The sequence below is a fragment of the Trichomycterus rosablanca genome, chromosome 3 (genome assembly GCF_030014385.1).
Source record: "Trichomycterus rosablanca isolate fTriRos1 chromosome 3, fTriRos1.hap1, whole genome shotgun sequence".
NCBI lineage: Eukaryota > Metazoa > Chordata > Actinopteri > Siluriformes > Trichomycteridae > Trichomycterus > Trichomycterus rosablanca.
This window is the reverse complement of record NC_085990.1, coordinates 41,031,727-41,049,136: the sequence shown is the minus strand read 5'-3', so window position 1 is coordinate 41,049,136 and position 17,410 is coordinate 41,031,727. Positions and strand designations below refer to the sequence as shown.

The window sequence follows — 17,410 nt, the reverse complement described above, 5'->3', positions numbered from 1 at the left end:
AGCAAATGCTCAGCAGCCAACCTAACATCTATATGATACAACTTAATTGGAATGCAAAAGAGACCCTCTGACCCGTGGCTTCAAATTTTTAAGTAAACAGGGAATAGATTATCGTGCTGATGTGCTATTTTTCCTCCCTGGCTAAAGGAGGTCATGATAAGGTAATCACTAGAGACCCCCAGCTGAGGACGTTTGCGTGATCCTAGCAGGACACACAATTTAAACATACCTCAGCCAGAAATGCCTGTCAAAGGTAGATGCTCTGGATTCCCATAACTTCGAAAATGCATTTTGTAAAACCCATAATTCTTTTATGACCTTCTCTCAGCCTTTATCAGCTGTAGATCACTGTTAAACCCCTCTCGTCTTGATGTTGAACCTATTTTGTCTTGATATTGATAAAAGCTAAAATTTAATTTAAAATCAAGACCAAAACCTGACATTCTCGCAATGTTAGTGGGTGTTCTTCAGACACTCACTGTCCTCCCACCTTCCAAAGTGATGCAGATGTTTAATCGGCTAGTGTAAATTGCTCCTAGGTGTAAATAACTAAGTTCATGTAGGGGAGTATTTGGTACCCTGTGTACCCTGTGGATTGGTGCCCATCCAGGGTGAATACCTACCTTGCACCCAGTATTTCCTGTTGCAGCAGTCCAACCACAGCCATGACCAGAATGAAGCAATTAATAACGTTTAATATAAACTGTTAGCATTCTTGATCTTGGTTCTTATTCTTAATTAAGTCTTCATCTAGTTTAAGATGGTCTTAACAACAGCACTACTATAGATAAAAAAATTGTGTACTTACTGCATCTGTTCCTCTTTTTGTCACTCTGTAGGATGCAGGATAGACAACTGTGAGACCTGCTTCAGCAAAGAGCACTGCACTAAGTGTAAGCCTGGTTTCTACTTACACAAAACTCACTGCTATGAGAAGTGTCCGGAAGGCTTTGCACCTCTTGATGACAGCATGGAGTGTGGAGGTAAGTTAACCATTCATACAGATCACATGAACAACTAATAGATTAATGACAGAAAATAAACTGTTGAATGTATTTATACGAGCGTATTTAAACTTCTGGTTTTTAAATGCTGACCCTTTTGCTCCTTCAGAGGGCTGTGAAGTGGGCCAGTGGAGCGAGTGGGGAACGTGCACCAGAGGAAACAAAAGCTGTGGCTTTAAGTGGGGACTGGAGACCCGCACAAGGCATATTGTGAAAAAACCACCAAGGGATACAATACCATGTCCCACAATTGCTGAGTCTAGGAGATGCAAAATGCCCATGCGACACTGCAGAAAAGGTGAGATTACAATTATTAATAAGTGCCGTCTAGTCGATTGTGACTCCTGCTGAACATATGGATAGTGTTTCTCCAGAACATCTTCTTCTGTTTGGGTCTTTAGGCTTCTTAATGGCTTGGGTGTACCCATCAATCTTTTTTCTTATTTACCTTTAAATCTTCTGAGCATTATTGTCTTTTTAATTAATTTGCACCTCTCATAATGTGTCCAAAAGAGAGTTTCAGTTTGATTATCTAGGCATCGAGTGAGAGTTTAGGTTTGATTCAGTTGAGGATTCATTTGTTTTTTTCTTTGCCATCCAAGGTTCTTTCAAAAGACGGTGCCTGCAAAAGTGCAAAGTCATCGTTATTCTCCCTGTCCTGCTTTTTTATTGTCCAGCTTTGACATCCATAAAGAACCACAGAGAACATAATCTGTGTGTGTCATTATCACGGTAGTACTAGACATATAAATATTCATAGTAGGCAGAGTATGCTGTCTTAAAGGTACAGTGAGTGATTTTAATGTCACAACTGTGTATTTTTCTGTAAACACAAGCCTCAACATAGAGAAGTGTTATGATAGCAATACAATTAAGGTTCTGTGTAAAAATTCTCTTGTGGTGCCTATAACTTTGTAAACAGCATTAAAAGCAACCTACGTAGACCCCCACTGACCAAGCAAAAAGAACAATACTTCAGACCTGTTGACTTGTTGTTTATGCATGTTGTTTTGGGAATAGATTTTCTGCTCAGAATTCTTTAAATATTCATTTATTCATTCATTTTCATGTTTTACCACCGGTTTATCCTGGTCAGAGTCTGGGTGGGTTTGGTTTCCCCAAAATCAATGGGCTCAGTGGTGTAACACAATTATTCTGTTCTGATGAGTACATGTGGCTCAAGTTCAGTTCGAGTTCAAGTTGAGTTCTAACATTTACAATTGATCATGTTACATCAAATTAGATATTATAAAGAAAAGTTTAAGTGTTAATATATGCTAAATTGAAATTGATTGTGCACAGAGGGTGTAGAAATTTGCACATTGTTACTGTAATTTATCTTTTGTTGTATATTTCAGTGATTACATTTTCACAACGTATTCTAACCATTATAAAATAACTGCATTCTGAACATTGAGTAATTCATATAAATATGAATTATAGGAAAATAAAAAATTATAAAATAAAATTTTTTTTTATTTCCTGAATACATAATACTGCTGGTTTTTATCTAGAGCCCAACCCTGGTCATTGATATTGAAAACACACTGTTTTGGTGTAAATCTACATGCTGAAAATTCATCTCACATTTTGCCTCATGGTGAGAAAGGTCACGTTAAAGGTCTGCATTACGAGCAGAGAATGCGGAACATTCACACTCACCTGTTTCAGCATTTTTTTTTTCTTCCCCATGGTTCTGTCTAACCTTAGTCTTTGTTTTTGAAGTGTTAATGACCCATGGTGTATTTTCATGCTTGATACGTTAGTGTTTTTTCACGCTTAGTTTACTCTGCTTTGCTGTAGTATTTTTTTTCCAGTCCTTTCCATTCCTGTCACAGTTTAATTACTCAGTATATGAAATGGACTTTCTGTTTTGTTTCTTCTACCCATATTGTAAATTCTATTATTAAACAGGGAGTCCAGGCTGAAATAAACTAGTTTTGCTTGAAACACAGGAGTACTGCAAACCCTATTTTCAGAGAAGTTGGGGGACTTTGTAAAAATGCAATAAACACAAAAACACAAATTGTTAAATTGCTTAAACTTGGCCACTCAGGTGGCACAGCGGTAAAACACGCTAGCACACCAGAGCTGACATTTCAAACTCGTGGGTTCGAAACTCAGCTCTGACATCCTGCTGGGCAGCTACATGAACAACGATTGGCTTGTTGTTCATACAGGGTGGGAAGCCGGAGAGGGACCTCATAACTGATGCAATTACGACCTCTGTTGGCTCTGATGGCGCCTGCATAGGGTCGGGGAAAAATGCGTTGATCAGGGTGTGGCTCTCCGTACACAAAGCTGATCCGCATTTGAACTCGCCTCGTGCAGGTGAAAAGATGCAGTAGGCTACTGCACACGTGTCGGAGGGGGCGTGTGACAATCTCGCTCTCCTCAATTAGCAGTAGGGATCAGCATCAGTAGGGGGAGATGTAATGCAATCAGGCAATTGGATACGACTAGATTGGGAGGAAAATTGGGAAAAATGCAAAAAAAAAAAAAATCCTTTCATTTAACCAATAAAAGTACAAACAAACATTTGGTAAATACAATAGAACGTGATGCATGTAACAGTCTCAAAGAAAGTTGGGACAGGGGGAAAATAAGACTAAGGTTATTCAAGTAACACTGTTATGAAAGCTTCCACAATAAGCAGTTTAACTGGTAATAGGTGAGGTCAAGATTGAGTTCAAATGAGCATCCACCAAAGGTTTAGTCTTTGCAGCAAGGGTGGGTCTTGGCTCACCACTTTGTGCCAAACTTCATGAGAGAATTGTTCGCCTGTTTAAAGGCAATGTTTCTCAGCACAAGATTGTAAAAAAAATTAGATCTTTTACCATCTACAGTTCATAATATCATGAAAATGTTCAGGGAGTCACAGAAAATCTCAATGCATAAGGACTAAGAGTGAAAACCACTGCTGAACGTGCATAACCATCTCAGGTGGTATTGTTTGAGAAATTGTCATGCTACCATGATAGACATAGCGACATGGGCTTCGGAAAATCATTATCACCTACTACAGTCCGCTGCTCCAAGAAATGCAACCTGAAATTTTTAACAGCTCTCCTCAGAATGACTTAGTAATTCTGTGAATCCATGATGCCAGTCACAGGGTCAAGGCTGGCAGTTTCTGCAAACTCTAAAGGTTTAAGGGACAGTGGTAACCTAGTGGATAGAGCTTTAGGCTATCAAATAAAATGTTGTGGGTTTGAATCTCGCCTCTGCCGTGCAGCCACTGTTGGGCCCTAAAACAAGGCTCTTAACCCTCTTGGCTCCAGTGCCTCTGCGCTCTGACCCCAGCTTCCAAACTAGCTGAGATATGCAGAAGAAATGTTTGATTGTACTGTACACGTGTATAGGTACAGATTATAGAAATAAAGGCATTTAATTTGCCCGATATTATTATTATATTTATTAAAAACAATTAACAAATCACAGATTCTTGTTGTACTGTTTTACAGAATGACCCAGCTTTTTTGACCCAGCTTGTATACAGGATGTGGTCTTCCAGTTATGATACAAATCACACAATTAACAATTCAGTTTAACACTTCATATAACCCTAGTTGCTTTGGTTGCAGTTTTAGTTCTGTAATTTAGTTCAGACTTTCAGTTTTATGTTGTATTATTTAAGAATCTACAGTTTAGAAAGCAGTGGGAAACCCTGTGGGCTGATTTCCTGGGGCCTTTCCTCCCAAACTATCAGTATTTACTTAACTATTGTTTTCCTCCTAGGCAGTTGTCCATGAAATTCTTTATTCCATTTTCAGTTTCATAACAAGCCAAAAAATCCCTTTCAACAAACCACTGATCACAATTTAGAGCATTTTTTGGATTGTGGACCTTGGCCACCCCAATATTCTGAAAATACCCTGAAGTGAATTGGGTCATTGGCTCTGTGTGCGTGTGAGCTGTGAGAACTGCTTTGAGGTGCTGATTAGATTAGTAAATCTGAGTGATGGTGTGAAGTTCTCGTCTTCCATAACAGTATTAAGAAAGTACAAGATTTCTGTTTGAAAACAGTGATTATTTATTTAATATAAACACCTCCCGCTGGATTAAGAGTAATTCAACCTTTTATTTGCCTCTCCTTGACCTTTTTAAAACATTTTGTAGTATGCTTTAATTACAACCTTGCATTGTGACACATAGTTATGGGGGTCAGCAGTCTAATATAAGGACGCAGGTTGGGGTCCACTGTTATTACTTTTAAATAAATCATTTTTTTTCTTTTTCACGTAAATGCCAATCATCTGGAATGAGCAAAAAAACCTCTTAATTAATATGCGTAACCATGTGACATGATTCTGCACAAGCCATATACACTGATCAGCCATAACATTAAAATCACCTTCTTGTTTTACACTCACTGTCCATTTTATCAGCTTCACTTACCATATAGAAGCACTTTGTATTTCTACAGTTGCTGACTGTAGTCCATCTGTTTCTCTGCATGCTTTGTTAGCCCCCTTTCATGCTGATCTTCAATGGTCAGAACTCTCCCAGGACCACCACAGAGCAGGTATTATTTGGGTGGTGGATCATTCTGAGCACTGCAGTGACACTGACATGGTGGTGGTGTGTTAGTGTGTGTTGTGCTGGAATGAATGGATCAGACACAGCAGCGCTGATTGAGTTTTTAAACACCTCACTGTCACTGCTGGACTGAGAATAGTCCACCAACCAAAAATATCCACCCAACAGCGCCCCGTGGGCAGCGTCCTGTGACCACTAATGAAGGTCTAGAAGATGACGAACTCAAACAGCAGCAATAGATGAGCGATCGTCTCTGACTTTACATCTACAAAGTGGTCCAACAAGGTTGGAGTGTCTAATAGAGTGGACAGTAAGTGTGCCCGGTATTTAAAAACTCCAGCAGCACTGCTGTGTCTGATTCACTCATTCCAGCACAACACACACTAACACACCACCACCATGTCAGTGTCACTGCAGTGCTGAGAATCATCCACCTGTGGGGGTCCTGATATTGAAGAACAAGGTGATACTGGCTAAAAAAAAAGCATGCAGAGAAACAGATGGACTACAGTCAATATTTATCAGCTCCACAGGTAAGTGGAGCTGATAAAATGGACAGTTAGTGTAGAAACAAGGGAGTGGTGTTAATGTTATGGCTGATCAGTGTATACTATATATAATAATTACAATTTCTTAAAGGAAAACTGATTTTATGTCATGATGGGATTCACAGTAATCTCCCACATTAAAGACAATGAGACTGTTAGGGTGCCTGCAACGTCTGGCGAACGTACCACCAATTCACAGCGTTGCAGGCGTTACAGAACAAAGAGCAGCGTGGCCTCAAATAGGAGGCCAGCTGATTAGGGCAACGACCTGCAGCTGTCAGCTTCCTACTTAAGGGGGCGTCGCCAGTCTGCAGGCGTCGCACCTTTGTTCTTTGTTTTCGACTGGCTGCACTGCTGCAGCCATTCCTTTTGCAGGGCTAGTTTGGTATCCCCAGGCGCCTGGTAGCGCGGTTGGGTGTGTAAGTCGTAAGACTGAGGTAACTTAGGGTCTTTGTTTCATTTAATAGGGAGAGCTGGTGCGATTCCTTACAGCCCTCGAGCTGTGGTTGTTTTGGCGTTGCCACATATGGTCCCCGCTTGCAAAGCTAGCAGCGGGTTAGCATCAGGCTAATTGCCACCTTCCGCAGTCCTTTAAAGGCGTGAACTTTTGTCAGGGTTATTCACTGCTGTTTGGTTGAGCGGTAAGTCGCCGCTCCTCCATGCGTGAATCCCCGGTTCGAATCCACTCGCCTGAACCCTTTTTCCAAACTCAGTCATCGGTTTCTTCCCAGTCTTTTAAACTGGTGACACAACCGATCCATTATTCCCCTCACAATTATCTTTACAAGTTTTGCCCCTTTTTACGGATTATTTACTGAGATCCGTTCTCTCATTTCAGCCTCATATTCAGAAGGCGAGTGTGTAACCTCAGCAACGCCGTAGCGTAGCGGGGTGATTATAATTGCCGCGAGTGAGCGACCCGGGTTCGCGCCTCGCGTTGGCTGCTTTTCTATTTTCTGTTTTTGTGTTTCCTTTTCAGTTGCCAGTGACGAGAAAGGCGTCGTTCGGGATTTCCCGAATTGTTTTTGTTTAACTCCTTTCCTTTGTTCATCTGTATATATATATTTATTGTTAATAAATATCATTTTTTGCTCCGCATCTTTGGGTCCTACGCCTTCATTCATTACAGAAAGGTGCGACCTGTTATGGACCCAGCGGAGACTCCCCCTGTGATTGACGTGCTTCGTCACCAGGGGGTTGCTTTAGGTCGACACGAGCTGGCGCTTTCAGAGCTGGCTCAGCGGGTAACTGAAATTGCCCAGCTGCTGCCATCTCTGGGTGCCGGTTCGGGTTCCCCCAACCATCCTCCCGCCCCCGCAGCGGTTCCAGTAGGAGTTGAAACCCCCATTCCGCCCCCCGAGCGTTTTTCAGGGGAGGCGAAGAAATGTCGAGGCTTCCTCCTACAATGCTCCCTCACATTCGAGCTTCAGCCGTCCCGCTTCCCTTCTGAGCGCTCCAAGGTCGCGTTTATAATATCTTTGCTGACAGGCAAAGCCTTGGAGTGGGCTACTGCCCTGTGGGAACAGAACGCTCCGGAGTGTTCTTCAGAGTCCTTGTTCACGGAGGCTCTGAGGGATACTTTCTTTCATCCCACGGGGGGAAGGGAGGCGGGTCCGCGTTTGCTCGAGCTGTCCCAAGGGGGGCGCTCAGTCGCCGACTACGTCATTGAGTTTCGTACTCTGGCGGCTGAGTGCGGTTGGGACGAGGGGGCATTAGTCGCCATTTTCCATCGTGGTCTAGGAGAGAGAATTAAAGATGAGCTGGCCACTCGAGACCTTCCCACTTCTCTCAAGGCCTTCTATCTCCTAGCCACCTCGATCGACACCCGACTCCGACAACGTAACCGGGAGCGAGGGCCTCACCCACCCTTTTATCGGCCTCAGGGCCAGCCCCGGCCCGTTTCGGGAGATCAGGACCCAGAACCCATGCAACTGGGATCGACTCGGGGAGCCGCCCCACGACCATCCGACCCCGCCTCGAGAGTCCGACCTCGGTTAAACGAGTAGGCCACTCTCGGGGTAGGGAGTCGAGGGCGAGCCATACCATCATCCCTGAACAGGGTCTTTTCCTTAGCGCATCGTTGCATTGGGACTCTGGGACCACTGATCTCCAGGTCTGTGTCGATTCAGGCGCGGTGGAAAATTTTATTGATCGCCATCTGGTGCACGGGTTGGGGATTGATCTTCAGCCGCTACGAGTCCCCATAGTGGTTCACGCTGTGGACGACCGGGCGGTGGCCGGGAGCCCGATCACGCATCAAACGCCTCCTCTCACGATGCGTTTGGGGAGGCACGAGGAGCGGGTCACATTTTTGGTGACCCAGGTTCCTCAACTCCAAGTGGTCCTGGGGCACTCGTGGCTGAAGAGGCACAATCCTCAAATTGATTGGCAAACCGGGTCAATCTTCGCCTGGGGAACACGGTGCCAGGATGCTTGCCTGTTGCCAGCAAGCATGTCATCGGCACCACAATCGCCTGTTGCGATGACCCCTGATTTGACCCGGGTACCTCCCGTGTACCATGACCTACAGGAGGTGTTTAGCAAATCCCGGGCGCGGGACTTGCCCCCACACAGACCTTTCGATTGTGCTATTAATTTGCTTCCTGGCACTTCTCCTCCTAGGGGGCGCCTCTTCTCCCTGTCGGGACCGGAGAGGATCGCCATGGAGGAATATGTCAAGGAGGCGCTCGATCAGGGGTTCATCCGACCATCGTCCTCCCCAGCTGGGGCAGGATTTTTCTTTGTGGGAAAGAAGGATGGAACTTTGCGCCCCTGTATCGATTATCGAGGTCTGAACGCTATAACGGTTAAGGATCGTTATCCGCTGCCGCTGATGGCCACAGCTTTTGAAGCTCTTCAGCGAGCTTCAATTTTTACGAAGCTAGATCTTCGCAGCGCGTATAACTTGATTCGTATCCGGCGAGGGGACGAATGGAAGACTGCGTTCATTACGTCCACGGGACACTATGAATATCTAGTGATGCCCTTTGGGTTAATGAATGCCCCCGCGGTCTTTCAACGCTTTATCAATGAGGCTTTGCGGGAGGCCCTTGACAGATACGTCTATGTCTATCTGGACGATATCTTAATCTTTAGCCGATCCATCGAAGAACATGTCAGGCACGTTCGTCGGGTTCTCCAGCTTTTGCTCGACCATCACTTGTTCGTCAAGCTGGAGAAATCCGTTTTCCATACCCCATCAGTGTCTTTTTTGGGGTTTATAGTTTCACAAAGTGTCCTGCGAATGGATCCGGTTAAGATCAAATCTGTGGAGGATTGGCCAACTCCTAGTTCCGTACGCCATGTGCAAAGATTTCTGGGCTTTGCCAACTTTTTCCGGCGATTCATTCGGAACTTCAGTTCGGTCGCCGCTCCTTTGACGGCTCTCACAGGGAAGGGTCCGTTTAAATGGACGGTGCAGGCCCAACAAGCCTTCAATAGGCTCAAGTCTCTCTTGACAACTGCTCCTGTATTGCAGTTGCCCGACCCAGAGGAATCTTTCATAGTGGAAGTGGATGCCTCTGATGTTGGGGTTGGGGCGGTTTTGTCCCAGAGAGGGGGTCCGGAAAAGAAGCTCCACCCATGCGCTTTCTTTTCGCACCGTCTAACTCCTGCTGAGCGTAACTACCCGGTAGGAGATAAGGAGCTTTTGGCCATCAAGCTGGCGCTAGATGAGTGGCGACATTGGCTAGAGGGGGCAAAACATCCCTTCCTTGTCTGGACAGACCATAAGAATCTGTCATTTATCCAGCAAGCGAAGCGGATGAATTCCCGTCAGGCTCGGTGGTCACTTTTTTTTGGTCGGTTTCATTTCACCCTTTCTTACAGACCAGGGTCGAAAAATGTTAAGCCTGACTCGCTGTCTAGACAGTGGGAATCGACCAGACCCGAAACCGACCCTGATCCTATCATCCCCCCTAGTCAAATTGCTGCCCCAGTAACGTGGGGCATATTTAAAACAGTGAGAGACGCTCAAGTTGTTGAGCCCGACCCAGGTGGAGGTCCACCTGACCGGATGTTTGTACCATCAACAGTCCGCCGTCAGGTGTTTGAATGGGCTCACGCGTCCTCGTTTGCGGCTCATCCAGGAGTCTCTAAGACCCTGGTGTTCTTGCGCCGAAGGTTCTGGTGGCCAGGGATGGAGAGTCAGGTCAAGGACCTTGTCCGTACCTGCGCTATCTGTGCGACTAATAAAAGCACAAGAGAGCGTCCTCGTGGACTCCTCCATCCATTACCAGTACCCTCTAGACCGTGGTCCCACCTGGCACTGGATTTCGTCACGGGTTTGCCAATATCCAGGGGATTCACGGTGGTACTGGTGATTGTAGACCGGTTCACCAAATCTTGCCTTTTCATTCCGATGCCCAAGCTCCCGTCCGCCATGGCTACCGCACAGGCTGTTCTGCAACATGTGGTGAGAGCACATGGGGTCCCGTCCGACATTGTGTCGGATCGGGGTCCACAGTTCATTAGCCAGTGCTGGCGAGCATTTTGCCAACTTCTCGGCGCGACGGCCAGCTTATCCTCGGGATATCATCCCGAGTCCAACGGGCAATCGGAGCGGGTCATTCAAGATCTAGGCAAGATGCTTCGGTGCTTGACTGCAGGTAATCCAGCCACTTGGGCGGATAAGCTGTTGTGGGCTGAATTTGCTCACAATACCCTGCACCATGCCGCTCTGGGTATGTCACCATTTGAGGCACAGTTCGGCTATCCCCCTCCGCTGTTTCCTGATCAGGAACAAGAGGTTGCGGTGCCGACTGTGCAGCAACATATCCGTCGCTGCCGCGCCGCCTGGCGGAAAGCAAGACAGGCCCTTTTGGCCTCTCAGCGCTCCATGAAGCGCAATGCTGACCGTAGGCGACAGCCGGCTCTTACGTTCCGTCCGGGCCAACGTGTCCTCCTATCGACGAGGGATCTCCCCGTCAAAGGTACCACTCACAAGCTGGCACCGAGGTACATTGGCCCGTTCAAGGTAGTCCGACGGATTAACCCGGTGACATATAGGTTGGAGTTGCCCCCCAGGATGAAGGCGCATCCGACCTTTCATGTCTCCCAACTTCGCCCGTTCGCGGGTAGGGGAGCTTTACCCCCCCCACAACCTCCCGCCCCTCGTATCATCCAGGGTGCCCCTGCATTTACGGTCCGCCGTCTCCTGGATAGCAGGAAAGTGCAGGGTAGCACTCAATACCTGGTGGATTGGGAAGGTTACGGCCCCGAGGAACGTTCATGGGTACCGGCTCGACGCATCCTGGACCCTGAACTGATTCGTGAGTACCGAAGGAACCGGTCTGCGGGTCTTGGGACCTCGGGAGCTGTCCCTAGAGGGGGGGGTCCTGTTAGGGTGCCTGCAACGTCTGGCGAACGTACCACCAATTCACAGCGTTGCAGGCGTTACAGAACAAAGAGCAGCGTGGCCTCAAATAGGAGGCCAGCTGATTAGGGCAACGACCTGCAGCTGTCAGCTTCCTACTTAAGGGGGCGTCGCCAGTCTGCAGGCGTCGCACCTTTGTTCTTTGTTTTCGACTGGCTGCACTGCTGCAGCCATTCCTTTTGCAGGGCTAGTTTGGTATCCCCAGGCGCCTGGTAGCGCGGTTGGGTGTGTAAGTCGTAAGACTGAGGTAACTTAGGGTCTTTGTTTCATTTAATAGGGAGAGCTGGTGCGATTCCTTACAGCCCTCGAGCTGTGGTTGTTTTGGCGTTGCCACATATGGTCCCCGCTTGCAAAGCTAGCAGCGGGTTAGCATCAGGCTAATTGCCACCTTCCGCAGTCCTTTAAAGGCGTGAACTTTTGTCAGGGTTATTCACTGCTGTTTGGTTGAGCGGTAAGTCGCCGCTCCTCCATGCGTGAATCCCCGGTTCGAATCCACTCGCCTGAACCCTTTTTCCAAACTCAGTCATCGGTTTCTTCCCAGTCTTTTAAACTGGTGACACAACCGATCCATTATTCCCCTCACAATTATCTTTACAAGTTTTGCCCCTTTTTACGGATTATTTACTGAGATCCGTTCTCTCATTTCAGCCTCATATTCAGAAGGCGAGTGTGTAACCTCAGCAACGCCGTAGCGTAGCGGGGTGATTATAATTGCCGCGAGTGAGCGACCCGGGTTCGCGCCTCGCGTTGGCTGCTTTTCTATTTTCTGTTTTTGTGTTTCCTTTTCAGTTGCCAGTGACGAGAAAGGCGTCGTTCGGGATTTCCCGAATTGTTTTTGTTTAACTCCTTTCCTTTGTTCATCTGTATATATATATTTATTGTTAATAAATATCATTTTTTGCTCCGCATCTTTGGGTCCTACGCCTTCATTCATTACAGAGACTGAGGTATTTATAAAATTGAATGGTTACTGTTTATCTATAAAAGATTATTAGCTTTCTTTGTATTCCAGTAAATGGATGGTATGAATACTAATATTTGACATGGTTGGTGGTCCTATTGGCTAGTCTTGCTTGTGTAGATGACCAGGAAATCAATGAGCCCCTCAAAAGTTTTTATTAAGCCTTTGTTAAAGCAGAGGCCTGGATAGTGTTCCTCCCAGCTGACCTCTTAAATTACACTGGATTCCAGGGGCTTTATGAACAAGCCCTTGACTGCTACCCAATATGACAGCTTTACTTTGCAATACAACAAATTGCATCTAAAGACAGATATAAAATTACAGCCAGACTATAAACATGTATGTTTAAAGATTTCATGGTCCCAAGCAGGCCAAACAGTTCTGGTGCTGAGAGGAGGCAGACGCAGACTGAGGAGCTGGGCCTTGAATAATGTCTTGTTTACCGTGATACGCCTAAAAGCAGACACTAGACACCGGTCTTGAGTTACATAAGAGAAGAACTTCTATACAGTTATGGATTAAGTGGATACAGGATATCAGAGAAGGGGAAAATGTACTGGAAAAATGTGAAGGTCCACTATTTCTGGCATTGTTTATCTGATCATCTAGCTTCTATTGCTCTCAGCTTAAATACCTTTACAAATTATATACAGATACCCAGCTTTTAGCCTGCTTCTAACCAGAGCAAGGTACCAATCTGCAAAATAAAGTACACAATTAATCCTTAGTAAAACATTTTGGATAGTGTAGTACTTTCACAGGATTCCACATGAGCTACCAGGCTTAGACATTTTGTGCTGCTTGGCTGCTTAAAGTTGGGGAGTTAAGGTATGGTTGCTGTGCCAACACTCCCCTACGGGCGAGTCTGCCTTTGTGGCAACGTGTGACAGGGCTCCCTGTGGTGGGCTACTGCCTGGACCATAAACACTGTTTATTAATAGGCGTTCAAGTGCTCTGAACAAAAGAATGAAAATGAAACGCCTGCTGAGTTCCATTCTGTACTTCCGTCTGTCTCATCATTAAACAGAGACAATATGGTAAATATATGAAAGAGAAGAACAGAGAAGAGAAAAGATTAACAAAGGTAAAGAGAATACATTAGGAAAAGAGACAAGCATGGACAAGAATGGACATGAGATTGTTAGAAATACGAAGGCTTAAATGAAGAGGATAATTAGATATTAAAAGGAGGAAACTTAGGTGGCACAGCGGTAAAATACGCTAGCACACCAGAGCTGGGATTTCGAATAAATCATATCGAATCTCGGCTCTGCCATTCGGCTGGGCTGGGCGGTCACATCGTTTGGCTGTTGTTCATCCAAGGAAGGAGCCGGATAGAAATCTCATAACTGATGCAATTACGACCTCTGCTGGCTGATTGATGGCGTCTGCACAGAGTAGAGGAATAATGCTGATCAGGGTGTGTCTTTCCGTGCACAAGACTGATCACAAATGAACTCGCCTCGTGCAGGTGAAAAAATGCAGTTGGCTACTGCTCACGTGTCAGAGGGGGCATTTGTCAGTTCGCTCTTCTCAGTCGGGGCAGGGGTCAGTGCCAGTAGAGAGGAAGCATAACACAATTGGGCACAAATTGGACACACTAAAATCGGGAGAAAAAGTAGGAAACCGAAATGAAGAGAAGAAGATAAGAGAAAATAATTTCTTTCTCACTGAGGAGAGATGAAGAGAGGAAAGTAATAAAGAAGCTGTAGAGAAGAGATGAAAGACAGAAGACGTTTAGATGAGACAAAGATAGACTGGGAAAATAGCCAGGATAAAAAGCGACGAGAGGAAAGAAAGTAAAGACGAGAAGAGGGCTCAGCAAGGAATGAGATAGGAGACCAAAAAAGACGAGAAGAGATTAGATGAGATTAGAGATGCAGAAATCGAAAGTAATGAGATGAGCAAAGATTAGAAGAGTTGAGATACAATGAGATTAGAGAAGCAGAAATTAAGAGGTGAATTAAGTGCTCAAGAAAAGAGACAAGCATATCGGAGCTCTGTAAGATGTCCTGTCAGCACTCTGACTAATCTTCCAGCATGTGACTGATGTTTTCAGCCCTTCAGTTAGCTTACCCTTATAAGCGCACGACTGTTTCCCTTGTCTGCTTTCCTTCTTTTCAGCAGCAGGTTATGTCATGTCAATAATTCTATCCGTTGTGTATATAACTTGGAATTTATTTTCTTAAAATAACTGCTTAATATTGTGTTAATTCCCTGATATTCAGACAGTGTGATGAAAACAGACGTAATTAAGGATTAATTAATAATAATACTTATAATAATCTTTTGGGATTGGTGTGATAAGAGAAAAGTAAGCACTTTCTCCGTAAGGCATCTGGATTTAGCTAAAGCAGCTGGTATAATACAATTGATTTTTCATTTCTGTAATAGGAGTGTGCCATTCTTTGATCTGCCTCCTGCACTCAGGCAATTTACTTTCCTACTTGGGCATATGTCAATATAAGACACTTTTCACTACTATAGCATTACATTAACAAGAGTACCTCAACTGACCTGGCGTTCAGCGTTGAGCTTTGTTTCTTTTGCAACTTGGCTTACTTTTTATTTTCTACCATATAGCATATGGGGAAAAACTCTATTTATTCTATCCTTATTATGGACCACCAAACCTACACTTAAGTATAATTAATCGTTTATTTAAACCTAATGAATAACAGAATCAATCCTACTGGCCATGACAGGTCTACTTTTCCTGCCTTGGTGCAGTACACATGAGCGAGTGTGGCTTTAGTAATACAGTAGTATGGAACTAATCAACTAGTTCTGGGACTTATTTAAAAGTCCATGCAGACTCATGCAGATGATTAACTTGATTGTGTAATAGGTAGACTCACTATTACACAGATTACTGGCAGTGCTAAGACAGCTTTGATAGTTGGATGTTTGTCTAATTTGTAGATGCTCTCTTGGGGAAAAAAATGGTAGGGCAGCTAAAACTGATAAGATTTGTTTGAGGTTTACTTCATTTGGGAATAATGGCACTCACTTTGGTTTGGTGGAAACCCAAAGCCTTTGAAATGTATTTGGACTATTATACAGTACTACTGAATTTCTGTTAATCAGCTGTAGTGTGTAGCTTGTTTAGACCGTTTGGCTTTACTTCTCTGTGCTAAAGTGATGTCTTTAAATTAAACAGTAATCGAGCTGGTGGTAATCAAGCCTGGGTCTATTTGAACACAATTATAAATTATATTTGGTTTATTTGTTTATAGATTAACCTCAAGGGCAATTACTACTTGCAATTACTTACTAACACACCGTCAGTTGCTGTTAGATAACTGTTTTTTATTAAAAAGTGTTAATTATAAGACAATGTTGGGCCACTCAGGTGGCGCAGCGGTAAAATACGCTAGCACACCAGAGCTGGGAATTCGAATACATCGTATCAAATCTCAGCTCTGCCATCCGGCTGGGCTGGGCGGCTATATAAACAACGTTTCGCTGTTGTTCATACAGAGTTAGGGAGCCAGATAGGGACCTCATAACTGATGCAATTACGACCTCTGCTTTGCATATGAACTCGGCAGGTGCAGGTGAAAAAATGCAGTCTGCTACTGCTCATTTGTCGGAGGGGGCATGTGTCAGTTCGCGCTCCACAATCAGGGGCAGGGGACAGCACCAGTAGAGAGGAAGCATAACGCAATTGGGTAAAAATTGGACGCCCTAGAAATCGGGAGAGAAAAAGGAGAAAAGGCATTAAAAAAAACCTGAATGTTGTTTAAAAAGAATAAATCAGACTTATATTACATTTAGTTTTAACATCTTTATCAATTAAAAGACAAATATGTAAAAACTGAAGAAATCAGACTGGGGACAAATACTTTTTTAACACTAGAAGCACCTCGCCGGGTTGTATACATAAAAGCCTCGAGCACCAGTCATGTGACAACCTACTACAAATGCCATGTTGCTTTTGCCCACTTACAGCATGCCTTTGTGGTCACTGTAACTCAAAGACGAACACTTATTTACACTAATTTACACTTATTAGGCTATCCATTCTCTGGTAACTCCAAACAGACAGTAACAGTATTCTGAAGCTGTGCAACATCTACACTACTTGCTCTACCACCATGCCATCCTGCTCCTAAACTTTATTAAAGATGACCAGAAACAGCACGTGCAGATCAGCATCAATAGGCATAGACAACTGGATCCAATGTCTTCATCCTGAAGGCTGACCCACAGCTGGAGTACACTTATCAAGCAGCTTTTATGCTTTTTAAAATGACTGCTGGTGCCTGAACATCTGCCTTAGGAGTCCTGACCCTGCTGCCCCTGTTGACACAAGGTCAGTCTGTGAGTTAGGGTGTCTTGTTAGTTCTAAAGCTGAAAACACTCAGCCTTGCTGATTCCCATGTCAAGTAAGTCTCAGTGATGATGGTGAAGTGATACTCAAAAAAGTAATTCCCTTTAATCTGTTGTGTACAAGAGGATATAGCATGGACAAAACTCTTCTTCATTTTCATGTAGCCTTGCCTTTGATTCTTAATTCTGTGTTTATGATAGGACAGTAAAGCACTTAAGAGCTTTGCCAGAATAACATCATTCTCCATTCTTCCCCCCCTGCACATTTCAATTACAAATTCGGCATCTGACTTGCTCCCCGTGTTTGGTTTGGAAAACCAAACAGATCCATTTTTGAGCATTCTTGTGTCAAACATGCACTTTTTTTGCCCTGCTGTCAAGCCAGCACAGATGCCTGCTTCCACAGACAGCTAATTTACTTCTTTTGGCATGCACTCTCATCCCTGTCTGCAGAGCAGCACACTGGGTCAACTTATCCAAAACAAATAGCAAGCGCTGCTCTTTTGCCACCACTGAGTAAAACCCTCTTGGATGCACTTATTACAGAGAGACAGAAAGAAAGTGAGCTGGTGCTTCGGCTTATTCATTTGATTACTGTCAGGCTCCTTGGCCTCTTCACAGAAGCCTGGGGCCTGTCGAAGGAGAAAGTGAT

The 17,410-nt window shown here is 44.7% G+C and overlaps 1 protein-coding gene across 2 annotated transcripts in view; it reads left to right on the top strand.

Annotated features, from left to right (window-relative positions):
- Positions 1-17,410, top strand: part of rspo2 (R-spondin 2) — a 96,406-nt gene that overhangs the window by 59,368 nt on the left and 19,628 nt on the right. The window contains exons 3-5 of one of the 2 annotated variants that reach the window (XM_062991323.1): positions 840-983; positions 1,114-1,302; positions 10,248-10,253. In XM_062991323.1, the coding sequence (XP_062847393.1) occupies positions 840-983; positions 1,114-1,302; positions 10,248-10,253 (339 nt within the window). The remainder of the gene's footprint in view (positions 1-839; positions 984-1,113; positions 1,303-10,247; positions 10,254-17,410) is intronic. The other variant, XM_062991322.1, reaches the window with a different exon arrangement.